General features: G+C 51.8%; 3 protein-coding genes and 2 pseudogenes across 4 annotated transcripts; 2 read left to right on the top strand and 3 right to left on the bottom strand.

Moving 5' to 3' along the window:
• Window positions 1-2856: 2856 nt before the first annotated feature.
• Window positions 2857-3237, bottom strand: LOC134553889 (feather keratin Cos1-2-like). Its single transcript, XM_063404020.1, has one exon. It carries the CDS (start codon window positions 3208-3210, stop codon window positions 2905-2907), a length of 306 nt encoding a protein of 101 aa, XP_063260090.1. The 5' UTR covers window positions 3211-3237; the 3' UTR covers window positions 2857-2904.
• Window positions 3238-5303: 2066 nt separating this feature from the next.
• Window positions 5304-6257, top strand: LOC134554359 (feather keratin 1-like). The gene is made up of 2 exons (XM_063404902.1): window positions 5304-5435; window positions 5794-6257. Exons 1-2 carry the CDS (start codon window positions 5304-5306, stop codon window positions 6109-6111), a joined length of 450 nt encoding a protein of 149 aa, XP_063260972.1. The 3' UTR covers window positions 6112-6257.
• Window positions 6258-9943: 3686 nt separating this feature from the next.
• Window positions 9944-11265, bottom strand: LOC134554358 (feather keratin 1-like; annotated as a pseudogene).
• A 1897-nt stretch (window positions 11266-13162) lies between these two features.
• On the top strand, window positions 13163-14210 carry LOC134554357 (feather keratin 1-like; annotated as a pseudogene).
• A 5112-nt stretch (window positions 14211-19322) lies between these two features.
• Window positions 19323-23897, bottom strand: LOC134553883 (feather keratin 1-like). 2 transcript variants are annotated; one of them, XM_063404012.1, is made up of 3 exons: window positions 23740-23897; window positions 20023-20069; window positions 19323-19649 (listed from the first exon to the last, which is right to left on the bottom strand). In XM_063404012.1, the coding sequence occupies exons 1-3, from the start codon at window positions 23762-23764 to the stop codon at window positions 19323-19325; spliced, it is 399 nt and encodes a 132-aa protein (XP_063260082.1). In that variant the 5' UTR covers window positions 23765-23897. The 2 variants fall into 2 exon arrangements, with proteins under 2 accessions (XP_063260082.1, XP_063260083.1); XM_063404013.1 differs by lacking the exon at window positions 23740-23897 and having other exon boundaries at window positions 20023-20148.
• Window positions 23898-27803: the final 3906 nt, after the last annotated feature.

The following is a 27803-nucleotide window of genomic DNA, read 5'->3' as shown; positions in this document are numbered from 1 at the left end:
TTCTTAGTAATTCAATAAGGAATTCTGTTTTCTAATTTTCTCTACTGACCTTGGGCTGGACAGCATGGTCTAATGCTCTTCAACAATCACAATGACGAGAAAGATGATTTTTGGTCTCCCTTAAAGCATTCTTTCCTCTACACTCAGCAATGGGCCTTCCCTATACTTCCTGTGCCTTCAGCCTCTTCTCTCCAACCAAGAGCTGTGATCTCCTCACCATCCCAGCCACCTTACACCAAACCCACTCCACCTGGTCCAGGTGGTTCTTGCATCGCAGCCTGAGCCCAACACGGGGGAGGGCACAGGGGAGATGGGGCTGGTTGTTGCCAAGCTGGTTGTCATGAGGTCTCTGTGGGGGTGTGTGTCCCTGTGCCCAGCTGTGTCCTGCAGCACTTCAGCCACTCTGCTGCCTCAGCTGCTCCTGGATAGCCCTTTGAGACCCTCAGCCCTCTGACACCAGCTGCCTCTGCTCCTGCCTGATGTCTCTCCAAGCTCCCTCTCCGCAGAAGCATTCTCAGGACGCCCTGGGCACAGACAGGGCACGAGCAGGGCCAGGAGGAGAAGCCCCAGCTGTGGGCCTGTGTGGGTGTGTTTAATTCAGTCAGCACTCAGCACTGAGCAGCTCTTCTCCAGATCTGCTTTCCCAGTGGGGCTGGGGAGAACTGGGAGAGCAAGACAGACAGAGAGAGAGACCTTTCAGTTGAAATAGATTTAAGAAAGAAAGGGCCAAAAGAGAAAACCCAGGAAAGGCGACATTTAAGGAAGCTGGAGACAGACATTATATCAAGGCTTGTAGTGATTGAACAAGGATCAAGATATTTAATGTGAAGTAGGGTAGATGTAGAAGGCACAAAAGAAAGAAATTGGTGATGATGAGTGTGGTGAGGCTCTGGAAAATGTTGTCTATAGAGTGATCTGGTAGGCATCGTGAGAAGGGTCCAAGGTCAGGTTTGAAGGACTTTATAGGAACCTGATTCAGTGACAGATATCCCTGTCCATGGAAAGGGGTTGGACTAGATGATCTTTATTGGACTCTTCCAACTGCTGAAAATAGTGTAATATGTCAAATTTACCTCAGTTCAGGAGAATATTTGGTGTCAGTCCTAGTTCCAACCAGGGCAGAGTTAATTTTTGCAGTAGCCAGGAGAGGGCATGGCCAGGACCCAGAGGTTTTCCTGTAACCCCTTAGGTCATGGCTGGAGCTGGGAAGGGGAAGGGAGTCTCTTTAGGAAGGAAGGGCTCTCTTGTAGTCCTGGTGGTTGTGGCTGCAGTTGGGTCGGGATCTCCATGGTTGCATTTTGGCATGTGAGTCACTCTCTCTTTTGTACACTTTTGTTATGAATATTGCTGTGGTTATAGTTAATTTTCTTATCTCATTACTGCTTCTAGTAAACTGTACATATCTCAGCCTGGATCCCTGGAAGTGTTCAAGGCTGAGATGGGGCTTGGAGCAATCTGGGATAGTGGAAGGTGTCCTTGCCCATGACAAGGGGGTGAGACTGGGTGATCTTTAAGGTCTTTTCAAACCTAACCCATTCTGGGATTTTATCCTTCCTTTCAGATTCATCGGGACAGCGAAACTCAGAACCCAGAGGGTCACTCAGAGCATTTTGTTTTTCTCCCGGTAGCTTCAGTTGGTCTCGGCTGCCTTGGTTGTTCCTGGTTAGGGGTGCACCTACGTGTACCCCCCTGCCCAATCAACTCCGGCAAAGCTCCCAGGCACAGGCAACACTTAGCAAGCTTAGTTATAGTGATATTCAGCTCTTAGCAGTGATCAGCTCTTTTGCAGTGATTCTCAGCTCATAAGCTTGCTAAGGTGCCTTGGCAGACACAGGGAGAGAGAGGAGAAGCGCCGTATGGAGTTCCACAGATGAATCTTTATTAGCTTCTTCCGTGAAGGGTTCCAGGGACAGCTCTTCTACTGAGCTGGGGGAAAAGTGGGGTTTTTATAGGGTACTGAGGTTTTGAGAAGGGGTCCAATAGTATGAGTTGGGGTAGAAAGTGACCTGTTGTCTTACAGGGTGACCTGGGGTGACAGGACATTTTCATGCTTTGTATCCCAAATCGTGTGTTTCTGTTCCCATGTTCTCAGTTTGTTTTGTCTATAGCTGAGCCCCTCCCCTGGCTGCTTGCTTTTTGGCTTGCTGCTGTTAGCTTAGGCTCACTTTGCTGGCTTTGGTCTCTTGCTTTCTGCTTTTTTGCTTGCTTTTTGCCATTTTTCTGCTTTTGTTTTTCCCCTTCTTTCCTTCCACCCCTTCCCTGAAGACATCGGACCTGCTTCGCGCCCTGATTCGGGAACGCCAAGGGAAACCTCCCCGGAGTCTACACCTGAGAGAAGCTTTGGCACCTCCCCAGCAGAGACTGCTCACCCTCTCTTGGACTGGTGAAAACACTTGTTGTCATCTCGGACTGTTTTTCTTGTGTTGGGGAGTGGTTTTTTGTTGTTTCTTAATAAACAAGTTTTTTCCACTTTTCCTCTGAGGAAATTCCTCCCGAACCTGGTGGTGGGGGAGAGAGTTGTGGAGATTTTCCCCTAATTTGTCCTAAACCAGGACACAGGGAGATAAGAGAGGGTCCAAGCGCGGGAGAAGGGTTATTTTGGCCTAGTCACCATGACCAGGCATTTCTGCCCTTAGGTGACTGACCACCAGAGAGGCCACCAGGCCTCACGGCTGCAACAAGAGCACACAGAGCACACCCAGTGCCAGCCCCTGTTGACAGCCAGTGCAAAACCAGCACCAAAAACCCCTCCCAGAAACACCCTGGGCAACCTCTCTGCCCTGGGACAGCGTCTGCAGGGCAAAGGATGACACAAAGGCACAGGCTGGGATGCAGCAGAATTTAATGAGTCAAAACAGGAAAAAGAGGGGGATCCAGGAGGAGACCACAGTGCAGGGAGCAGCTTCAGCAGGGGAGGCCCCTGATGCCACAGAGGCCACTGCCCAAGCCCGAGAGGCCAAAGCCCCCAGAGCTGATGGGCACTCCCTGAGTGCTGAGGATGTTGCCAACAGCAGCAGAGGTGGAGGATCCCACCACAGTGTTCTGTGGGAAGGAGCTGAGGATGGGGCCGGGCAGGGTCACCACGACAGGCGAGGGCTGGATGGCCACGGTGGAGTCCTGGCACTGCCTGACACAGGGCTCATTGCAGCTGTTGGCCAGCGGGGTGGGGCCGCAGGGCTGGCAGGGCCGGCACGGGCTGTAGCAGGACATGGCTTGGGGCTGCAGGTGCACCTGGGAGAGAGGGAAGTAAATCAAGGCATGAGTGATTGAAGTATAATGTGTCAGCCCCTACATGAGGGAGACCGTTTTCCTCATCTGTAAAGGGCTTCACCAGGAGCTCACAGGCTTCTCCTTTCCCTCAGAAGAGCTCAGCAGGAATTGCAGACTCATGGAGGACCCCAGGTAGCCCATGGCTTCGGAGACCTCTCTGCAAAGCCTGAACCTTTTCCGTTCCCCACTGTCTGCACCATTTCCTCTCCCAGAGTAAGCATCCTCAGGGCCTCAGAATGTTACAGAGAGAGGTATGTGCAGAGACAACCCACAAGGGGACAAAAAGGAGGACAAGGAGGAAGACAAGACAAAAGTCTTTGAAACTCACCTTGTTCCCAGGGAGATGGAGCCGTAAAGAGTGGATGGGAGAGTGAGGGGAAGGTCCTGCTTTTATACTGCTCCTGCACTGCCCCGGGCCCACAGTCACTGCACAAGGGCAGTAATTTTCCTACAGACTTGCTTGCCAAGCAGAATATCCTCCCTAATGCCACAGGGTGTGCTTTTGTTTCCATCAACACTGCCATTTTCATTTCCTTCTTTTTTGACGTGGCCAATAGGCCTCCAAGGATTCTTTCAAGCCTTGAGATGAAAAGATCCAAGGGTTTTCTGGGCAGTGACACACCAGTACGTGCAGAAGATGAGTTGCAGGTGGTGGAGGGGTCTGTGCAGAGAGTTGACACCTATCTGGGAGAATATGGCCTTGTTGTTTCCTCCCCTCTTTGCAGGCAGCTGAGCATACCCTCCCACCAAGCCTGTCTTCTCCTCATGTGGCAGTTTGTTTGGCAAGGTTGTCCCCTCTCAGGGCTGTCTAGCGGGGTTACCAATGTGTACCATCAGCAGTTGTGAGGGAAGATAACTTTGTTCTCCTGAGTGCCAGGATTCCATGAGATGCCTCATAGAGTTGGGTCCCTTCTCACTCTTGTAGGGATGTGTGGAGGTTCAGTAAATACTTCATTCTTCCCATTTTCCTCATCTCCCATACACTTTGGCACCATACTTTGTCCCCATACTAGCCGAGGATACTTTTCCAAAAGAAGCTGATTGTCCTGAAAGCCCCCTGATCTGTGGGCAATGTCTGTGTGAGCTGCCTGGAGCTCTGTACAAGGAACAGGCCAGAGACTGAAGATGGTTTTTCCTGAGGTGTGGATGAAGCTGCCCTTGCTGGAGGGGAATGCAGCTGTGTGTGGGTCATGGGCCTGCACACAGCACATCCCAACGCTGACACACAGCCAACCTAAAATTAGACCGTGACTCTCAACAGGTAGGGAGAGTCTCTCCCTGGAGATTTGCCTACTGAAGGCATTCCCCTGCCCTCCTGGCACGCTCCCCAGCTGCCTCCATGACTGCAGGGCAGGGAAGTACAGCCCTGCTTGATGTGGTTTAAGAGCTGGGTTTGCACCCAGGGCCCTTCTGAACATGTCCCCTCCCTGAGCATCCCCAGGCACCCTGTGGTAGCACAGGGTCCTTCCAGCTCCCATTCACTGGGGAGCTGGGCAGGTTTCCAGCTTCTGCAGTGATGCTGATTTGTGCTCCAGGCTGAGGCAGCCTTTGGGTCAGGGGAAAGGGAGCATGAGGAGTGCTAATGCCAGGAGAAGTGGTGTCACGTGAAGCCCAGAGATGTGTCCCAGATGGTGGGGAGATGTTTTCTGCAAACCTTTAACTCTGTTAAGTATTCAGGCAAGCCCCCTACCACAGCCTGAGATAAGCCTCAGGCCAGGTAGATGAGGCCTGTGCATCCCTCTTACCCTCTGCTTGTATGGGTTGAATTTTCTCAGACAATCATTGACTTGGAGCTCACCCACTGCAATTACAAACAGCACTTCCCTGCCCCAAGCCAACATTTGCCTGCACAGGCCCTCTCCTGTACTTCTGCACTCACTGGCATGACTCTTCCTGGGGTATCTTCTCATTGTGGCACATGAAAGGATCATGCAAGGTAGAGCAGCAATGTCAGAAATGAGGAAATTAAAAGGCAGCATTGACAGAAGGAAAAGCACAGCTTGTGGCATTTGGGAGGATAGTTTGCTTGGGTGATGAGTCTGTTGGAAAATTACTGCTCTAGTGCAGTGACTGTGGGCCTGGGGCAGTGCAGGAGAAGAATAAAAGCCAGCCCTTCTCCTCACTCTCACATCCAGTCCTCTTGCCTCCATCTCAGTGAGAACAAGGTAAGGCTGAAGACTTTTCTCCTCTCACTCCTCTTCTCCCTCCTTTTGTTTTCTGCACATACCTGCACCTTTGTCTATGCTATGGGGCTGCTTATGATGGGAGAGGGACAGGAACAGAACGTGTTCATAGGGAGAGTTTAGGACTTGACTGAAGTGAGTGATGGGATAGGTGGGATTACCCTGGGCTTGGTTGCTCTTGGCAGGGAACTTCTTGGCTTAATGGAAGGAGAAGCCTGTGGGTATCAGTCCAACACCTCCAGCTCTTATTCCCATCTTGGCCTGACAGGGCAGCTGTGTGGTGTGGTGACGAGTTGCTCTTCAAACACCCCACATGACTTTTTCTTGTCCCCTCTGCCAGGTGCACCTGCAGCCCCAAGCCATGTCCTGCTACAGCCCGTGCCAGCCCTGCGGCCCCACCCCGCTGGCCAACAGCTGCAATGAGCCCTGTGTCAGGCAGTGCCAGAACTCCACCGTGTTCATCCAGCCCTCGCCTGTCGTGGTGACCCTGCCCGGCCCCATCCTCAGCTCCTTCCCACAGAACACTGCCGTGGGATCCTCCACCTCTGCTGCTGTTGGCAACATCCTCAGCACTCAGGGAGTGCCCATCAGCTCTGGGGGCTTTGGCCTCTCGGGCTTGGGCAGTGGCCTCTGTGGCATCAGGGGCCTCCCCTGCTGAAGCTGCTCCCTGCACTGTGGCCTCCTCCTGGATCCCCCTCTCTTTTTTTTTTTGTTTTTTTGACTCATTAAATTCTGCTGCATCCCAGCCTGTGCCTTTGTGTCATCCTTTGCCCTGCAGACGCTGTCCCAGGGCAGAGAGGTTGCCCAGGGGTGTTTCTGGGAGGGGTTGTTGGTGCTGGTTTTGCACTGGCTGTCAACAGGGGCTGGCATTGGGTGTGCCCAGTGTGCTCTGAGGGAGCCTCTGGGTTCTGAGTTTCTCTGTCTCTTTTCATCAGAATGGAATTTCTGTAAACAATTCAGTGGCTCACTTGTACTTTCTTCATACACTTTTTTCTTGCTTCTCACTCAGCTCAGCACTGCATCAGAAGTACCAAGCAGGGAATGTGTTACTGCAAGGACACAGGTTACAGCTTCCCATCAGGTGCCAGACAAACCTTTCCTATCAGTACTGTGCCACTATAACAGTTACTCAAATATCCATTAAACCTCACTCTGAACACTTCCCATGATGGGACACGGCATTTGCCATTTCCCACCACACCATTAACTTCTTCCTTATGTCCCCACTACATCCACTCTATTTCAGTTTAAAATTGTTACTCCTTGTCCAATCACTGCAGGCCTTGATATAATGTCTCTCTCCAGCTTCTTTATTTATCCCCTTTACATACTGAAATGCTGCAATAAAGTCTCTGCAGAACCTGCTCTTCTCCTGCCTGAAAAAACTCAAGTCCCTCAGCCTTTCTCCATGGCAGGGGTGATGCATCCATGTGATCATTTTTGCAGCCCTTGTCTGGAACTGCTCCAACAGGTCCATGCCTATTTGAACTGGGGACTCCAGACTGGACACAACACTCCTGGTGGGGTCTGACGAGAGCTGACCTGCTGGCTGTACTTCTGTTTGTGCAGACCAGGACATGATTGAATTTCTAAATGTTCAGAACACATTGCTGGCTCATGTCCTATATTTCTACCTCCATGATTTCTGGTCCCTTCTCTGCAGAGCTGGTCTAAACCATTTCTCTTCCAGTCTTGGCCTTGTAGAAATTCCTGAGTTTCACATGGGACCATTCTCAAATCTTCCAAGATCTGCCTGAATTGAAACACTTTCCTCAAGCCTCAGCTTGGTGTCATTCACAAACTTGTTGAGCATCCACTCAGCCCCACTATCTATGTTATTGATGAACATATTAACAAATATTGGTCCCTGTGTTGATCCCTGATGGACACCAGTCATCACTGGTTTCCATTGGGCCATTGCACCCATAATTATAAATCCTTGGATGGTCTCAAAATTCTCCTGGGACACTGTAACTTGCAGGTGAGGAAGGAAGCCGTGGCTCCAACTCACCCCCTGACCATCAGATCCAGCTCTGCCCACAGCTCCCTCTTGGCCTTGGTGCTCATTCTGCAGAAGGGGCATGTGGCCACTGCTGACACTGGTTGAGAAGCCTGGGTTACAGAGGGCCCTGGAAGGGCAGAAAGCCCAAAAGTCTCATGGAAGTGGATAGGAGGAGAGAGGAAGAGAGAGGAGAGGAGGAAAGACATTTTATCTTGTCCTGGCTGCCATCATTCTTCGGGGGCAGGAGCAAATCAAGAAAAGCCCCAGGCTACAACAGGAGATGGAATGGAAGACGAGTTGTTTTGATCTGATAATTAAGAAGTGCCTCTGCCCAAATTAAGGTGCAGATGAGACCATATTTCTAAGTCAATAGGATAAATTTTATTTAATGGTAAATGTGAGGTAGAGATAGACAGGAAGAAATATGAGATAGAGGATGGTGGGAGAGAGGAAGAGAGTGAGAGTGGGAGAGAGAGAGATTATCTCATTTTAAGTTGAAAGATATCACCACCGCATGGATCCAGCGGTATCCTATGTTGATTTTTCCTTCTGGTCTTCTCAGTGTTGGGGGTCTCTGAGTCGTTCTTCTGGGGTATCACCTTGATACAGTCCAAGTTCTGGTTATCCTCAGATACAGTGCCCCCAGCTTGGGAAGGAATGTGTATAAGCAGTTGCTTTCTCTCCCACAGTCTGCCACAGTGGAAATTTTTGTCTGGATGCATTAACAAGGATGTTCCCCAGATCTGCCACACCAGGCCGGAATTATCACCTTTCAGATGCAAATTCCTCTCTGTGTGCTTATCTCAAGTTGCCACTGTAGTGGCTTATCATATTCTGTGGCCTTGACAGTGTTTAAGGCAATTGTAGACTTTAAGTCTCTTACACCAGTCTGTGTACTGGGTTGACTGGGTACTGGCACTGACTGGGTTAGAGGTCATTGTCTTCAGAGCAGGCAATATTGTTCTGTGCTTCAAATGTGTGACTAAACCAGTGCAAAGAACACTCCAAAGTCTGACCTGTTGCTGCACAAGGCTGATCCACCATCAAGACCATCAAGACCATCTCTCTTTCTCACACTGCATCACTCACAGTGGAGGCCAGGAGTGGGCAAGGAGCTGGAGCTGATACAACCAGGACAACTGACCTCAACTGACCAAAGGGCTATTCTAGGTCATGTAGAATCACTTAGGTATGAAAAGACCTTTCAGATTAAGGGGTTCAACCATTAACCCGTCTCTTCCAAGCTCAAGACTAAACCACGTCCCCAAGTGTCACAACTAAATGATATTTAAATCCCTCCAGGGATGGTGATTCTACCACAACACTGGGCAGATATAATGTCCTGCCTAGCATTAAAGCTGTGGACAGTCTTCCCAGAGAAGCCATTCTTCAGACACTGCCTGGGCATTAATCTGCTGGTGCCATGTGATTGCCTTGGAACCACTTGGTTTTCTCTTTTGCCTTCGATTCCTTCATAGAATATCCTGATCTTGACACCGGGGTATGTCACTCTCCTGCCTTTCCAATTCTCCCCCTTCCTACGGTGTCAGCAGATCGTGAGAACCCCTGCTCAGTGCTTTGTGCTGGTCATAACACCACACAGATCCACGGGCAGTGCTTGTCCTCTGCCCTACTCCTTCCTTGCCTCTGCCCAGGACTTCCTAGGAAAGTTTTGGGAGAGATGGAGGCAGGAAAAGATATTGGGCAGGAAGAGAGGCCGCGGGTGTGGGCTGAGTGACTGAAGGGCTGTCCAGAAGCAGCTGAAGGAGGGCTGAACTGCTGCAGGACACAGCTGTGCACAGTGACACTCATATCCCCAGAGCCCTGAAAGGCAACTGGCTTGAGACCAACCAGCCGTGTCTCCCCACACCTCCCTCAGCCCCTGGCAAGCAGCAGCCCCAAAGCAGGGGCAGGAAAATGAGCGTTTGCATTTCACATCAGAACAGGGGGGACAGCCCCAAGTGTGCCCTGACACTGAGGGCTGTCACCATCATCCTGGGCTGTGCGAGCAGGAGTGAAAGCAGAAGATGGGTGGGAGTGATGATGCTGCTCTTCTCAGCTCTCACCTGGTGCCATCCCCCGTGTTGGGCACAGACTGTAAAGCAAGAACCACCAGGACCAAGTGGAGTGACTTTGGTGCAGGGTGCCAGGATGGTGAGGTGATCAGAGCACCTTTTTTAGGCCCAGGGATTGCTGGGTGTGGAGTGGAGAATGGTTTGGTCAAAGACAGAAAATCATCTTTGGAGCAGACAGGGTCAGCGAAGAGGTTTGGTTGGTTCTACCAGCTCCACACATATCAAGAAGCACACAGAGCAGCAATACCATGATAAAGAAGATTTACTCTCCTGTCTTAAAAGGCACTCAAACACCTTCTCCTAAATCTGTCACACAGAACCATCTCTGAGCAACAGCTCTCTCCCTGGAAATCTTGGGAGACCAACAACAGGGAAAGGATGACACAGAGGTGTGGGCTGGGATGCATCAGAAGTTTAATGAGTCAAAAGATGAAAACAAGGTCACTCTTGAGTGGAGGCCTCAGTGCAGAGAGCACCAGGGTCAGCTTAGAATCTCCATCCCATGGCTGTGGCAGAGATCCCAGCAGGGATCATCTGCCAGATCCAGAGAGGGCCAGCAGGTCCTCCCCAGGACGGCTGTGTGGGGCTCACAGCCCAGGGGAGCACAAAGGGACAAGGACACAGGAGGGAAAGGAGGCAGTGGCAGAGGGCAGAGGCAGGGCTGGGCTGTGCTTGCCAAGAGCCCAGGCTGGCCCTGTCCTTCTGCAAGGGCTGCTGGGCTTGCTCAGCCCCTCAGGAAGCAACAAGCCGCTGCTGCGTCCCCAGGGCGGTTCCATGCTGGCAGTGCCTGGGTTCCCTCCCCAGGGCCACGGCCAGCAGCTTTAGCAGGGGAGGCCCCTGATGCCACAGAGGCCACTGCCCAAGCCCGAGAGGCCAAAGCCCCCAGAGCTGATGGGCACTCCCTGAGTGCTGAGGATGTTGCCAACAGCAGCAGAGGTGGAGGATCCCACGGCCGTGTTCTGTGGGAAGGAGGTGAGGATGGGTCCGGGCAGGGTCACCACGACAGGCGAGGGCTGGATGGCCACGGTGGAGTCCTGGCACTGCCTGACACAGGGCTCATTGCAGCTGTTGGCCAGCGGGGTGGGGCCGCAGGGCTGGCAGGGCCGGCACGGGCTGTAGCAGGACATGGCTTGGGGCTGCAGATGCACCTGGCAGGGAGGGCAGAGAGGAGCAGATGGTGAGGGGTGTTTGCAGAGCAGCCTCACCACACCCGGAGGGACATCCTTTCTCTCAGCCCCTGTGAGCACCACCAAGAAGCCCAAAGCCAAGGACAGCCCCACCCAGCCCACAGCTCAGGAGACACCTCAGTCTATATCCAGCCTTTCTCCACGATACATCTGCCCTCTCCCATGGGAAGCAGCTTCAAGACACAAGAACAGGGTAAGTTCCATCAAGGGAACCAGGAGGGAGGTATATGATTTGAAATCCCAGTCAAGTACGAGGTGGAACAGAAAGAGAAGGAGGAAGGGCACAAGGACAACCCAGAGAACAAGAAAGGGCTCAAAACTCACCTTCTTCCCAGCAAGATGGAGCTGAAGGAGTGGATGGGAGAGTGAAGAGAACGTCCTGCTTTTATACTGCTCCGCCACTGCCCCAGGCCCACAGTCACTGCATATGGGCTGTAATTTTCCTAAAGACTCATCTCCAAAGCAGACTCTCCTCCCAAATGCCCCAGGTTGTCTTTTGGTTTCTGTCAACACTGCCATTTCATTTCCTCATTGCTGACAATGGCCATTAGGCCACAGAGGATCTTTTGAAGTGTTAGGGGGAGAGGCCTGAGGCTTTCCCAAGCATGATCACCTCACTACAGGCAGAAGATGTGCCCCCATGTGCTGGAGAGGTCTGTGCAGGCAGAGCATGTGGCTGTGGGGAAATGTGTGGAGAGTGTTTTTACAAACTCCTCTGAGGAAACATGGTCGTGCCTTCCCACCAATGCAATCCCCTCCTGAGTGCCTCAAGTCTTCCCTGAATGGGGGCATGCTGCATCCCTCTCCCTCCATGGTGCCTCCCTGCTCAGGCCACGAGTCCCTGGGCATTGCCTCTGTGGACAGGTTTGTCACATGGATGCTATCAAACAGCTTTGTCCAAGGAAATCTTCTCCTTCAGGGAAGACATTTCCTGTTTTATTTGGCAGTGGTCTCCTCTTGTTGCCATCTCTGGGGGACCCCAGCCTGGGCTGCCAGCAGCCTTGTGGAAGGAGATTGTTGCTCTCCGTAATCCTGTCATTCCAGAAGATTCTCTTTACGGTTGGGCCTCATTGTCCTCTCTATCAGAGGGGTCTGTCAGCTCTTGGAATAGCACCATATTCCTCCTTTTCTCCTCACCCCACAATGCAATTTCCTGTATATTTTGTACCATGATCTGCAGGACACACAAGCACAGGCCACTTTTCCAATACCTGCTGTCAGTGCTGAGAACACCTGTGACATGTGAGGGAGCTGCCAAGCATCCCTTTCTCCCAGGGCCAGGATGGAGCTGCCCTTGCTGGAGGGGATCCAGCCCTGCCTTGGACAGGCCTGCAGACATCACGCCCTCCTGGCTTGGCCTCACACCAAAAGGTTGACACATGGCTAACCCAAAAATAGAGCATGACTGGCCACTGGTAGGGAGAGTCTCTCCCTGGAGGTTTTCCTACTGAAGGCATTCCCTTGTCCTCCTGGGCCGCGTCCCAGCTGCCTCCATGCCTGCAGGGCAGGGAAGTGCCTCAGTCCTTGGTGTAGCGTCACAGCAGGTTTTGTACCCAGGGCTTTCCTGAGTGTATGTCCTCCCTGAGCATCTCCAGGCATGTGGCACTGCAGGATCCTGCCAGGCCTCAATCCTTTTGGCAACTCCCCTCCTTCTCTGGGAAAACCATCTGCAAGCACTGGGCTATCCCCACACACCACAGCTCCAGGCAGCCCCAAAGGCTGCTGCCCTTCGGCTGACCTGCTTGGCAGCACTGGGATGTTCTCAGCACTGACTTTCAGTGTGTATTGAAAAACGGGCAGGAGTTTGTGTGTCCCTGGGTCAGGGTGCAAAGGGTGCAGCCAGAGTGCATGGTGGGTTGAGGAGGGGCGGAGAGAGAGAGCCATGTCCAAAAGCCAACACAACCCTCAGTGGTGAGGGCAGAGGCACCTGAGTCCACAGGGCCTGCTGAGTGATTCAGGGGGTTTTAAGAGGACAGTGCTCTCTGTCCACAAGGCTGCTGGCAGCCCAGGCTGGGGTCCCCCAGAGATGGCAACAAGAGGAGACCACTGCCAAATAAAACAGGAAATGTCTTCCCTGAAGGAGAAGATTTCCTTGGACAAAGCTGTTTGATAGCATCCATGTGACAAACCTGTCCACAGAGGCAATGCCCAGGGACTCGTGGCCTGAGCAGGGAGGCACCATGGAGGGAGAGGGATGCAGCATGCCCCCATTCAGGGAAGACTTGAGGCACTCAGGAGGGGATTGCATTGGTGGGAAGGCACGACCATGTTTCCTCAGAGGAGTTTGTAAAAACACTCTCCACACATTTCCCCACAGCCACATGCTCTGCCTGCACAGACCTCTCCAGCACATGGGGGCACATCTTCTGCCTGTAGTGAGGTGATCATGCTTGGGAAAGCCTCAGGCCTCTCCCCCTAACACTTCAAAAGATCCTCTGTGGCCTAATGGCCATTGTCAGCAATGAGGAAATGAAATGGCAGTGTTGACAGAAACCAAAAGACAACCTGGGGCATTTGGGAGGAGAGTCTGCTTTGGAGATGAGTCTTTAGGAAAATTACAGCCCATATGCAGTGACTGTGGGCCTGGGGCAGTGGCGGAGCAGTATAAAAGCAGGACGTTCTCTTCACTCTCCCATCCACTCCTTCAGCTCCATCTTGCTGGGAAGAAGGTGAGTTTTGAGCCTTTTCTTGTTCTCTGGGTTCTCCTTGTGCCCTTCCTCCTTCTCTTTCTGTTCCACCTCGTACTTGACTGGGATTTCAAATCATATACCTCCCTCCTGGTTCCCTTGATGGAACTTACCCTGTTCTTGTGTCTTGAGGCTGCTTCCCATGGGAGAGGGCAGATGTATCGTGGAGAAAGGCTGGATATAGACTGAGGTGTCTCCTGAGCTGTGGGCTGGGTGGGGGCTGTCCTTGGCTTTGGCCTTCTTGGTGGTGCTCACAGGGGCTGAGAGAAAGGATGTCCCTCCGGGTGTGGTGAGGCTGCTCTGCAAACACCCCTCACCATCTGCTCCTCTCTGCCCTTCCTGCCAGGTGCACCTGCAGCCCCAAGCCATGTCCTGCTACAGCCCGTGCCGGCCCTGCCAGCCCTGCGGCCCCACCCCGCTGGCCAACAGCTGCAATGAGCCCTGTGTCAGGCAGTGCCAGGACTCCACCGTGGCCATCCAGCCCTCGCCTGTCGTGGTGACCCTGCCCGGCCCCATCCTCAGCTCCTTCCCACAGAACACGGCCGTGGGATCCTCCACCTCTGCTGCTGTTGGCAACATCCTCAGCACTCAGGGAGTGCCCATCAGCTCTGGGGGCTTTGGCCTGTCGGGTTTGGGCAGTGGCCTCTGTGGCATCAGGGGCCTCCCCTGCTAAAGCTGCTGGCCGTGGCCCTGGGGAGGGAACCCAGGCACTGCCAGCATGGAACCGCCCTGGGGACGCAGCAGCGGCTTGTTGCTTCCTGAGGGGCTGAGCAAGCCCAGCAGCCCTTGCAGAAGGACAGGGCCAGCCTGGGCTCTTGGCAAGCACAGCCCAGCCCTGCCTCTGCCCTCTGCCACTCTTCATTTCCCTCCTGTGTCCTTGTTCCCTTGTGCTCCCCTGGGCTGTGAGCCCCACACAGCCGTCCTGGGAGGGACCTGGTGGCCCTGCTCCCTCTCTGGATCAGGAACAGGGACACTTCCTGGGGGACAGATTCCCTTCTGTCCCTCATGCTCTCTGCACTGGGACCTCCAGACAGAGCGACCTCATTTCTGTGTTTTGTCTCATTAAATTTCTGCTGCATTTGATCCTATGTGTCTGTGTCATTCGTTCCTCTGCAGCTTCTTTCTCAATATGCCCAGGGAAAAAGATATTTTTAAGGGCCGTTTTTGAGAGGGTTTTCTTGGGCTGAATATTGAGTGATTGATAACAGCATTGTTTAGGGTCTACACAAGATGGAGTTCAATTTCACCAAATTAACTCTTCTAGTCGTTTTTCACAGTTGGAGCTAGAATGGTGCTGGTAACACAAAAACATTTGGGGCTTTTCTGGGCAGTGGTTGCCCAGCATCAACCCTGTCCCTCCACCCTCCTCTTCAAAAGGCCAGGAAGTGGATGTGATCAAGAGATTGGGAGAGGACATAGCCAGGCTGTCTGACCCACGCTGACCAAAGGGATATTCAATACTCTGCGACATCATGGTCAGTAAAAATGCTGAGAGAAAAGAGGAGGAGGGTGGCAGGCAAGCATTTATTCCCAGATTGTTTGTCAAGGGAGAAACTGCTGAGTGTACTCTGTCCCTGCTTCCCAGTATAGGCTGGACATTGCCAGTTGATGGAAGGTGATAATAAAACTTTTTTTTTTCTGTGTTTTTGTGGTCTTTCCTTGCTTTTCTTCATTAAACTGCCATTATCTCAACACACAGTACTTTATTTCATCTTCTCCCACCATACTCTCTGAGGGAGTAATTGAACATTTTGATAGGCACCTGGGGGCCAGGAAAGATGAGACTGCTGTAGGAACTGTCTTGTGCAGGGGATGAGCAAATAGACCTCTCCGTTCTCATCCATGAGTGATGCAGGTTGTTTTGTTGTGTGGCCTCACAAAGTCCTTTTTCATCTTAGTGTGATGGTGTTTAAAAGTACTAATTAACTCTATTGACTTAATGTGGTGTTTGAGGTAACTGGTGTCAGGGTGGTGTAAGAAGAGAGAATTTCTTGGTATGACAACAGTGAGACTTGTCTTGAGGTGTCTGGTGGCAGCTTTTAACACAACTCTGGAGCTTGGCCAGTACTATCAAAGGACAGGGGTCCAGAGAGGGGCCCAAATCACTTCTGAGAATGACACGAGTGAACATCTGACCTACATTTAAGAACACAGTAGTTGAGGCAGACACCCAAATCACACATGAGAACACCAGGGCTGAGATAGGGATCCAAACAACACCTATGGTTATTGTCCCAGTAGTGGGAAAAAATTGTGGACAAGGAGGTGAATGTGGCCATCTCATTGGTGGATTGAGTGAAGGGGAGAAAGTCTCTGATCAGGAATTCAGCAAAGAGGGTGCACTATATGTGGGAGAGCATTTTCCTGCCTCTGAAAGTTTAGAGAAAATCTCTCTCTCTGTCCTGACAGGCCAGCACCTCAGCTGGGAGGGGCGATGGAAGGGTGACCCATGTAGCCTGTCCTCTCCCACTAAGGTCAGTGGGGAAGAGGGCTCCAGGATTGCACTGGATGGGCCCCTCTGGTTCTTTCTCCATGAGGATGGAGGAAGTGGGGTGGTGAGAGCCTGCCTCTGAGGTGGAGGTTGTTGTACATGAACTGAGGGGGGAAGACAGCTGAAAGAAGTCTGCCAGTTTTCTTGTAAGGGAAGTGTTTGAGAAGTGTAAAAGAATCATTCCAATTCTTCTGGAAGGTGAATTGCCCATGAAATGAGGCCAGGTCAAAGGACCAGCACAGGAGATGTCTTTCTTGGGAGTGAAATGGCAGGGGGGATGTTGTGGCATCCCTGTGGATGTGATCAATAAGTTAGTAATTATGTCTCCACCACCTTGTAGTCAGACAAGACTAAACCACCATAAGAATGATTGTTTACTGCCTCTTCTGTGGACACTGTAGGACCAGTGGTGAGGAGAGCGCTGCCCTGGGGAAGTTAGGGGTGCATGGTGAGCCTTCAACAGGCACAAAAGGAAGGGAGGATGGGGCACAGTGCTGTGGGTCTCCTTTGGGTGCTATGATTTGGAGGTTTGGAGATCATCCGTGATCTCCAAAGGTGATGGGAGGCAGGGCAAAGAGTGGAGAGGTGAGGACATGAGAAGAGAGAGGTGAAGTAACAATTCCTCCTTCTCTGGCTGCCACTCTGCCAGGGGAGGAGAATCAAGTGAGAAATGTCCTCCCAATGATTTAGCTGAATTGATGAAAGGGCTGTGCCATGCGTTATAACATGCTCAGCAAAAAAAAAAATCCAATGTAGCTGTTCTTCAGAGCCTGACTGGGCATTGGTCTCCTGGTGCAAGGTGGTGGGTGATTGCATTTGTACAGCTTGGGTTTTTTTTCTCTTTTGTCCCTTTGCTTCTCAAACAGCCCTTATCTTGACCTGAGGGTATTTCACTCTCTTGCTTCTTCAGTTCTTGGTTCTGTGTCAGTGGAGTGAATATGAATGGCCAGTGGGAGCTTAGTGCTGACTGAGGTCAACACACCACACAGACCCACTGGCAACTCTTGATCCTCTCACCTTCCTCCTGCCCTGTCTGTGCCTGGGGCTTCCTGGAAAAATACATTGAGATGGATGCAGGGAGAAACTCAGGGCAGGAATACAGTCATCAGATGCGTGCTGAGTGTCTCACAGGGCTGTCCAGGAGCTCTCTGGAGCAGTGCAGTGGCAGAAGCACAGGCTGCAGAGACTTGCAGCTGAGGGAGGGGAGCAGCTGAGCTGCTGTAGGACACAGCTGGGAGGGGTGACACTCATCCCCCCAGAGCCCTCATCAGAAGTTGGCTTGGTAGAAGTCAGTTGTCCATCCCCCTCTGAGTAATAGCAGCCCACATGCAAGATCAGGAAAAAATGCTTTTGTGGCAATGCCCTCAAAACAGGTGCCACTGCTAGGACTATCTCCAGACACCAGACACCAAGGACTGGCACCAGAATCCTGGAATATATGAGCAAGAGCATAGTCAGGAGATTGATGGGGTGATGATCCCACTCCACTCAGAACTCAGCTGATGGCATCTAGAATACTGTAGTAAGTTTTGCGGTCTAATGTGAGAAAGATGCATTTGTAAGAACAGCTGGAAGGAGCATCCAGAGAACTGCAGGCCTGTCAGCCTGACCTTGGCACCACGGAGGGTTATGGAGCAGGTCATCTTGAGCACAATCACATGGCACATACGTGACAGCCAGTGATCAGACCCAGTCAGAATGTCTTTATGAAATATACACCCTACTTGGCTAACCTGATCTCCTGTGACAAGATTACCCACTAAGGGCAAAGGAAATGATGTAGAAGTTGTTTACCTGGATTTTAGTAAAGCCTTTGACACCATTTCCCACCAAATTTTCTTGGAGAAACTGACTGCTCATGCCTTGAATGTGAGTTGTATTCACTGGATAAAATTTTGGCTTTATGGCCAGGCTCAGAGAGTGGTGGTGAATAGAGTTAAGTTCACTTGATAGCCAGTCACTAGTGGTGTTGCCTGGGCTCAGTATTTGGTCCAGCTCTGATTAATATCTTCATGGATGACCAGGGCCAGGGGATCCAGTGTACCCTCAGCAAGTTTGTAGATCCAAGCTGGATGTCAGTCTTGATCTTCTAGAGGGTAGAAAGGTTCTACAGAGGGATCTGGACAGGCTGCATCAATGGACTGAGGCCAACTGTATAAGGTTCAATAAGAATAAATGATGGGTCCAGCCCCTGCGTCACAACAGTCCCCTGCATTACTACAGTTTTGGGGCAGAATGGCTGGAAATCTGCCTGGAGGAAGGGACCTGGGGGTGCTGGTGAACAGCAGTGGAACATGAGCCCAGACTCCATCGTAACTGCTGGGATAGTTGACAGGCTGAACCTCGGATGCTTCTTGGATAAGAACCACAATCTATGTGCACTTTTATCACGGATTAGAGCTTGTCTTTGTATTTCTTTGAATACATTTTTGCAGTCAGGTACAATCACTGGCAATCCTCAAACTGTAACCTGTCACAATTTTGTGTTATGAAGGGTATTATTCCATAAACTGTCAGTGTCAGTCCCTCACTGATGTTTGCAGTCTCCGGGAGCAGGGAACATACTCAAAAACAGTGGAAGACACACTAAGGGGTCAAAAAGTGGGAACAACTGCTGTGGGGTCTCCCTCCTGAGGCTGTTGTTGTTTCCCTGACTGAGGCAGTCGAGCTGCCCTCAGATCCAGTCAGACAGCTCAGTGCAGGGTCCCCCTAATTGGACACTGACAGGGTGGTGTGGCACAAGGGTCTCGGCTTTCCTGGGGCACTAACAGACAAATTAAACACTAAGGGTTGAGGAAATCTCCCTTTTTCACGTGACAGCATCTGTGATGGAGCTCTAGTCATTGAACTGTGTTGAATCATTCCATCTAGCCCTAGATAGGTAGAGAGATTTGAAGAACAGAGGATCACCCTCTAAACACAGACAAAGCAATCCTGTGATAATGGTCCCTGTACGAGCATATCCAATAACCCCCCTGGTCATTTTGTGAGGGCATATACAGGGGAAATGATGACAAAAAGGCAAAGGCTCAAGTGCAGCAGAACTTTATTGAGTCAAAGGATGAAAACTAGGTAAATTTGAGTCAAAGGAGAACCAGAGGCACACAGGAGTCTGCACCAAATGACTGTGGTGGAGATCTCTGGAGATGCCCATATGCCTGCCCCACAGAGGGAGCAGGGCCAGCAGGTTCTCCCCAGGATGGCTGTGTGGAGCTCACAGCCATGGGAAGGGAACAAGGACACAGGAGGGAATGGAGAAAGTGGCAGAGAGCAGAGGCAGGGATGGGCTGTGCTCCCAAGAGTCCTTCTGCAAGGGCTGCTGGGCTGGCTCAGCCCCTCAGGAAGCAACAAGCCGATGCTCTATCCCCAGTGCAGCACCATCTTGTTGAGTCTTTATGTTCATACTCTGGAATCATCGCCAGCAGCTTCAGCAGGGGAAGCACCTGGTGCCACAGAGGCCACTGCCCAAGCCCGAGAGGCCAAAGCCCCCAGAGCTGATGGGCACTCCCTGAGTGCTGAGGATGTTGCCAACAGCAGCAGAGGTGGAGGATCCCACGGCCGTGTTCTGTGGGAAGGAGGTGAGGATGGGGCCGGGCAGGGTCACCACGACAGGCGAGGGCTGGATGGCCACGGTGGAGTCCTGGCACTGCCTGACACAGGGCTCATTGCAGCTGTTGGCCAGCGGGGTGGGGCCGCAGGGCTGGCAGGGCCGGCACGGGCTGTAGCAGGACATGGCTTGGGGCTGCAGGTGCACCTGGGAGAGAGGGAAGGGGGAAGCAAAACAGAAACTGTGCGTGAAGAGCAAGCAGTCTTTCACCCCACTAAGAGTGAGATAAGTCACAAGTTGGAGAAAAGAGCTGGGGACTTTGCAGTGAGATCCACATGTATCACCTTCATTTCTGCTGAAAAGAACCCCCTGGACAGCAACCAAGCCCAAAGAAGTTCCTTCCTAGTCCTCAGCTCATGAGACACTTAACTAAGTTTCACCCTCTGGTGATGACAGAATTTCTTTCCCTTCCCTCTCCCATGACAGCAGTTCCAAGACCCCACGTAGGACTTGGACAGGTATGAGCTGAGGTGCATTGGAGGGATATGAAGAGAAAGAGGAGAAAAAGCTTCAGACTCACCTTGTACTGAAGGAGATGGAGGTACAGTGAAGAGAAGAAGTGAATGAGAGAGTGAGGTGAAGGACCTGCTTTTATACTGCTCTTGCAATGCCCCAGGCCTACAGACATTGCATGACAGCAGTAATTTTCCAACAGACTCACCTCAAAAACAAAATTTTCTACCTACTGGTGCAGGTTGTGTTTTGGTTTCTGTCAACCTGTGCTGCCATTTCATTTCCTCATTTTCAGCATTCCTGCTCTGCTTTCATGTGCTGAGATGAGGCACCCAAGGATATCCTGGGTGATGCTGTGTCCATGAAGGCAGAAGATGTGTTGGAAGCGTGATGGGATCCCATGAACACAGGGGATGTTGGCTTGGAGCAGTGAATTGCAATTGTATACAGCTCCCCTTCTAGCAAGAAGTTTCATCTCTCTTCCTATTGCTCAGCTTTTCTCTGGGGAGAATGTTTGCCAGTTTGTCTGATTACACAGGCACCTGCCTAGGCCCAACCAAAGCCTGCCTGGGTTCAAAACACATGATAGGCATAAGAAATTCTTCCAGATAGATGAGAAGTCCAAAGGCTGACTGCAGCAGCTTCACTGAGGATGAGGGTTACATGAAAGGTGGAGGTACTCAAGGGATTCTTGGCCTTGGTTTTTACTAGCAGGAATTGCTGTCAAGAGATTGTGCTCCTTGGAAAGTCATCAGCAGGAAAGGCTTACCTGCACTAGGACAGGATCAGGTGTGGGAACATATTAACAGAGCGACTGAGATGAGTGTGTGTGACTTGATGCAGTGCACCCCATGAGGGATGGTTGGTGTCTGATTGCTCTTAACTCCCTTTGAAAGACTCAGCACTCACAAAATACATCTCAGGACTGCAAGAAAGCCAGTGGGCCTCTTGTCTTCAAGAAGGACATGAAGAAGGAGCCATGTCAGTCAGGCTCACCTCAATCCCTACAAAAGTAATGGAGCAAATCAACCTGGAAGCAATTTCTCAGGATAAAAGAGGTTGCCTGTGAGGATCAGTGTGGATTTCTGGAGGCTTGATGAATCTCATTACATTCTCTAATCTTGTGCCTGGCTCTGGTGGGTGAGGGAAGTTTGGCAAATGTTCATCTCATTTAACTTAGTCCTTTGATGTTGTTGCCTGTAACCATCCTTAGAGATAAACTGACAAATACTGGCTGGGGAAGAGGGTAGTACAGAGGAATGAAATCTGTGAAAATTGTTGGTCTCCAGGGGTTGAGAGGCACAAAGTCCAGCTGGCCTGCACACCTGGATGCACTGCAGGGCCTAGACTGGGGCCAGCACTGTTTAACTCCTTTATCCAAGGTCCTGCACTGGGGGAAGAAAAATCTCCTCCCTACTCCAGGCTGGAGCTGATTGGCTGCCAAAGAGCTTTGCAGCAGGGGACAGGGGTTCTGGAGGGTGCCATGAAACAGCCCTGGGCCCTTGTGGAAACTGCATCTGACAGTACCCTGGGCTGCTTAGGGAGGGGGTGTATTTCAGATGATGGAAGGTAATCTCAGATGTGTGGACACAGAGGAAACTGTGCCTCTCTCAGTCTTCACCTGCAAGATCTCCCAGGCTGCTGCATTCCCTAAAAGAGTTCTGAGAAGGTGGGGGAGCCTTCCCAGCAGTGAATGGGTGTGAAAAAAAAGACTGTCTCACAAGAGCCAACCAGTGAACACCTGCTAGTGCTATCTGGGTCATGGCTTCTATAAAGTGAGTTATCTGGAGACCTGGGCCACAGGAGCCCTCTAGCATTCAAGAAGGACAAATGGCAAGATCTGCACTTGGAAATGAAAAACCTCTTCCAGCAGTATGGGCTGGAGACTGAACTATGCTACAGTCTTAGAGCCCTCAGCTCTCTTTTCTCTTGAGAGGGAAGATGTGCCTTGGAGAGAGACTTGAAGGGTGGAGCAGAAGCAAAAGCTTCATCTTCCTGGCCAGAGAGACCATGCTGTGTTGAGGAGCTCTCCTGAATGCTCTATGGAGGAATAGAAGGGACAGAAGGTGTTGCAGAAAACTTCTCCCCACTGGTTGGGACTCATCAGTGGTCCCACACATTGAGTATTCTCTTGCATTTGTGCTTCAGCATGCCTTGTTTGCCATGCCCAAAAAGACTCGCTTGGAGAGCAACTCAGCACCCTTGGGGAAGCAGGAGCTTGTCCAGCTCCCCAGTAAATAAGGGTTGTCAGTGACAACCCCTGCAGTGCCACGTACCTGAGAACACTGAGGGCGGGGATGCACTCGTAAGGGCCCTGGGTACGAAACCAGCTCTCAAACCACATCAAGGACTGAGGCACTTCCCTACCCTGCAGGCATGGAGGCAGCTGGGACGTGTCCCAGGAGGGCAAGGGAATGCCTTCAGTAGGCAAATCTCCAGGGAGAGACTCTCCCTACCAGTGGCAAGTCATGCTGTAATTTTGGGTTGGCCGTGTGTCAGCCTTTTGGTGTGAGGCCAAGCCAGGAGGGCGGGATGTCTATAGACCCATATCCCTTGCAGGGACACAACTGCCCTCCAGCAAGGGCAGATCCATCCATAATGCAGGAAAGCTGGTGCAAGCATGGGCTGTACCCGAGTACACGGCTTCAGGCAGCCACAACAACCATTGCTGTCAGAATGACCTTCTTGCCAACACTCCCACAGCTTCAGGGGCTCACAGGACAATCAACATGTTTTGGAAAAGCCTCTCCTGCTGTCAGGGTTTAAGGCATGCCGCCAAAGTTCATGGCAATGTGAGGAGAATGGGACAAACAAGGTGCTGTACCAAGTCCCAACACACCCCTCATGTAGTGAGGAGAGACCTGATTCCACCAGAACTGTAGTCATGGTCCTTAGGAAGGAGGACATTTTCTCTCTTCGTGGTGAGTGAAGGCAGTGATATCAGACCCGCAGAGACTGCCATAAGAGGGGATGACTCTTCCATTGGCAGGGGGAGAGTCAAACCTTCCTGTAATGAGATTTGAAAGGAACATGGCCTGATTTCCCAGGTCCATGTTCTACATCTGCACAGACCCCTCATGAACTTGAGGATGCATCTTCTGGTGATGGTGACATGATCCATCTTTGGAAATCATTGGATCTGTCACCCTGGAACTTGAAAGGAGCCTACATAGCATTATGGGCACGTCACAAATGAGGAAATGTACTGGCAATGGTGATGGAAAACAAAACACAACCTGGGGCATTAGGTGGGATATTTTGTTTTGGAAATGAGTCTGTTGGAAAATTATTGTCCTCATGCAGTGACTGTGGGTCTGGGGTGGCACAGGAGCAGTATAAAAGCTGTTCCATCTCCTCACTCTCTCATCCACTCTTCTCCTCCACACAATCTCCTTGGGAACAAGGTAAGTCTGAAGCTCTTTATTCTTCTTTTGTTAATTCTCATCATTATCTTTCCATGGGATTTTCCATCACAAAACTGTCTCTTTGTTCTATACATGGTTCAGGGGTTGCTTTCTACAGGAGAGAGAAGGGTGCAAAAGGGGTGACGTGGAGAGAGGTTGGAGCTCGGTTAGATGCCTCCTGTGGTGTGGTCTAGGAAGGAACCTCTTTAGGCTTGGCTATGCTTTGCAGGTCTCTTTTGGGCTTTGGACAAGGAGAAGCCTGTGGGCCTCCTTATGACCCCTCCAGCTCTTTGTGTGAGCTCATGTCTTCTCTCCCTCATGGTGGTGTCACAGGCTTCTACTCACTTACCCCTTATGCTTTTCTACCCCCGTCCTCTCCCAGGTGCACCTGCAGCCCCAAGCCATGTCCTGCTACAGCCCGTGCCGGCCCTGCCAGCCCTGCGGCCCCACCCCGCTGGCCAACAGCTGCAATGAGCCCTGTGTCAGGCAGTGCCAGGACTCCACCGTGGCCATCCAGCCCTCGCCTGTCGTGGTGACCCTGCCCGGCCCCATCCTCAGCTCCTTCCCACAGAACACGGCCGTGGGATCCTCCACCTCTGCTGCTGTTGGCAACATCCTCAGCACTCAGGGAGTGCCCATCAGCTCTGGGGGCTTTGGCCTCTCGGGCTTGGGCAGTGGCCTCTGTGGCACCAGGTGCTTCCCCTGCTGAAGCTGCTGGCGATGATTCCAGAGTATGAACATAAAGACTCAACAAGATGGTGCTGCACTGGGGATAGAGCATCGGCTTGTTGCTTCCTGAGGGGCTGAGCCAGCCCAGCAGCCCTTGCAGAAGGACTCTTGGGAGCACAGCCCATCCCTGCCTCTGCTCTCTGCCACTTTCTCCATTCCCTCCTGTGTCCCAAGGCTGTGAGCTCCACACAGCCATCCTGGGGAGAACCTGCTGGCCCTGCTCCCTCTGTGGGGCAGGCACATGGACTTCTAGAGGGTTCTCAACCACAACCATGGGGCAAAATATCTTATCTGTCCCTCACTGCACCATCACCATTGCTCGAAATGACCTAATTTCCCTCTCTTGACTCAATAAAGTTATGCTGCATGTGAGCTGTTGCCTCTGTGTCATTTCCCATGCAAATTCTCTCCCAAGATGACCAGGGAAAGAGATGTTGCTCAGTCTTTGTTCTGGGAGGAAGTGTTTGGGAATGCCTCTCAAGCGACTGGTAACACAGGCTTACATCAAGCTTGCTTAGTCAGACATTGGATTACTTTCTGCTTTCTAAATCTTGCAAAACCAGCAGGATGATGATATTCTAGATGCCAAAGAGATTTTATTGCTAATGGCATCCATGGCCAACTTTAATCTCAGTGGACAGAAAGTTCCTATGGGGCACCATTCTCTCTAGTTCACCAGGATAACTAAGTCTACATCTGCCAATCCATTCCATGCCATGAAATTTCCACTTCTTTGTCGTTAGAAGGTCAACTACCCACAAAAACTGCATGCCAAAATCCCTTTTGTTATGCTTAAATGCTCCACCTGGAAAAAATTCCTCTCTTTTTGTTCCTGTGGAATAAAAACCTCTGCAAAGACAAAAAAAAGTTTTTGTCACTGAAGTGTTGTTCAGTTCAGTGAACAACAGTTTCCCTCTCTCTCCCACAAAACTAGAGGGAAAACAGAAAGAATTCTGCAAGAAGTTAAAAATGTTAGATTTACAATTCATTAAGGTGAAACTCCAAACAACACAAACCAGAGAAAGTGGTTCACCTACAAAACCAGAAAAGGCAAAATGCTGCCTGTCTCCCACTGCTAGGATAATTAAAAAGGACAAAGTATGTGCCATGGCAACCAGATTTCCACGGTTTAATGTGGAGGCCCAGGGGACTACCACCAGAATAATCATGCCTCAGCCTTGGAGGAACTGATGCAATTGGGCTGAAACACCCCTCGAGGTTAGGGTGAGGAAAACCTTCCTCCTATGGGCCTTTGCAGCCACACGTTAATATCTATCTTTCATTGTTCTATTGGTTTGTTAAGTTTATGTCACCCTGTTCAGCGCCCCTTCACCATATATGCGCCCATCCTAGAATGTTCTTCCTTCCCTTAAACCCCATTGGCTCTACTTTGCTGCAGCACTCCACCCCTGTTGTCCTGTTGGTATCCTTTCCCTCAAAGACCAAACTTGCACCTCAGAGATGCTAAAAATACTCAGTGTGCAAATTTCACTCATTTATGCTTGCTCTAGATTGTTTTCTGCCTGCTGAAAGAAACGAATTCTCTCAGAAAAGATAACAGGATGTTGTTAAAAACTTCCTTTTTCCATAGGCTTGGGCCACTTGTAGCAGGGAATAGTGGTTTCAGTTTCACCAATTTCTGTTTCCTGAATTATGTGTAGTAGTTTGAGTGCCGAGGAGAATTATTTACTCTTTCTCTGCTGAGAGATAGGTTTAGGAGAGCAGCAAAGCAGGCTCAAAACTTAAAAGGGTATAAAGACAGGTTTATCAACAAAACTACAAGATAGAAAAAAATCAATAAAAATCGGAATAAAACCTTCTTATTTTCTTTCTCCCTGCCATTCCTCCATTTCAACTCTTTCCTCCCAACAACCACCCACTGTGCAGCTGGGAGGATGGACACCTCACAAGAAGACTGATTGGACTCCCCGTCTTCTGCAGGATGTTCTTAAAGGCTGAGGAGGGAATTTGCAATTGGGTGCAGAAAGGCAGGATCTCACGGCTCCTGGCATTGGCGGAGACAGGTATTTCTTCCTCAGCTACCAGGAACAGCCAGAGGGCAGGAGTCTGTGTCTCATCCTTCCCTCCCTCGTGGAAGACCCAGGGCTCTGATCTGTGCCTGCCACATCCCTCCAGAGCAACACCTTTCTCTCTGGCAGCTGGAGACAGTGTGGGGAGAGAGAAGGACCACACAGAGGCACAGACTGGGATGCAGCAAAACTTTAATAACTTGGAAGAGACAAAGGAGGTCCTCAGAGCGAGCACCATAGTGCAGGGAGCACCAGGGGCATGTAGGAGACTCTACCCTTGGCCAGGGTGCAGTTCACACCTTGGATGGGGCTTCACCAGTGCTCACAGCCCAGGGGAGGACAAAACAACAGAGTAGAGAGAGAGAGAAAGAAGAGTGAAAGAAACAGGCAAGTTAGACAAGGACCGTGGCTTCAGAGAGCCCAGGCACCCTTCCTCCAGTGCAGCTGGAGTCAGGGATGCTCAGTGCCTCTGCAAGCAATGGTCAGGATCTCCGTGCTCAGTCCATTTCCGTCTTCTGGGTTCCGGGGTGTCTTTCTGTGGGTCTGTCAGGAACTGCTTTAGCAGATCCTGTTGCAGTGGCGGTTGGTGATGCAGGAGAGGTCAAAGCCCCCAGAGCTGATGGGCACTCCTTCACAGCTGAGGATGTTGCCAACAGCAGCAGAGGTGGAGGATCCCACCGCAGTGTCCTGTGGGAAGGAGCTGAGGACAGGGCCGGGGAGGGTCACCAGCACAGCAGGCGGCTGGATGACGACGTGGGAGCTCTGGCACTGCCTGACACAGCACTCATTGCAGCTGCTGGCCAGCGGGCATGGGCCGCAGGGCTGGCAGGGACGGGAGGGCTGGAACCAGGGGTCACAATGCTGGAGGCGGTCCCAGGACTGGCAGCGATCCCAGGGCTGCCGCCGGTCCCGGGACTGGTAGCGTTCCCAGGGCTTGCGGCGGTCGCAGAGCTGGAACCAGGGCTCCCAGGACCGGCGGCAGTCCCGGGACTGGTAGTGGTCCTGGGACTGGTGGCGGTCCCAGGACTGGCGGCGGTCGCAGAGCTGGAACCAGGGGTCCCAGGACTGGAGGCGGTCCCAGGACTGGTGGCAGGAGTCCCAGGAGTGGCGAAGGTCCCAGGGCTGGTGGCTCTCCCAGCGCTGGGGGCGGTCCCAGGACTGGCGGCGGTCCCAGGGCTGATGGCAAGAGTCCCAGGAATCGCGGCAGTCCCAGCGCTGGCGGCGGTCACGCGGCTGGTGGCAGTCCCAGGACTGGTGGTGGTCCCAGGACTGGTGGCAAGGGTCACAGGACCGGCGCCAGTCCCAGCGCTGGGGGCGATCCCAGGACTGGCGGCTGTCCCAGGACTGGTCGCAGGGGGTGCAGGGCTCCCAGCTGGACATGGCTCTCAGTCACAGGTGAACCTGGGAGAGAATAAAAGGGACAACATGAGGATGGTTGAGGAGCCGCCTCTCCACCAGCCACAAGGGAGCCAAGACACAGGCTGGCCTGGGAGATGCAGCCAGTGCAGGGAGAACCACACAGCTCTTGGCCTGATCTGCACCATGGAGCAAGGACAGACAGCCCCACAAAACGTCTTTCTTAGTCAAGAGAACAAGAGAACATGAGAACAAGAGAACAAGAGTTCCCCAGCTCAGACAGCCCACAGCTCCACACTAAACCCTCTCTCCACCTCCCTTCCCCAAAC

This window comes from Prinia subflava, chromosome 8 (genome assembly GCF_021018805.1).
Source record: "Prinia subflava isolate CZ2003 ecotype Zambia chromosome 8, Cam_Psub_1.2, whole genome shotgun sequence".
In the NCBI taxonomy this organism is placed as follows: domain Eukaryota; kingdom Metazoa; phylum Chordata; class Aves; order Passeriformes; family Cisticolidae; genus Prinia; species Prinia subflava.
Note: the sequence above shows the minus strand (reverse complement) of the source record. Positions and strands in the feature narration are given on the sequence as shown.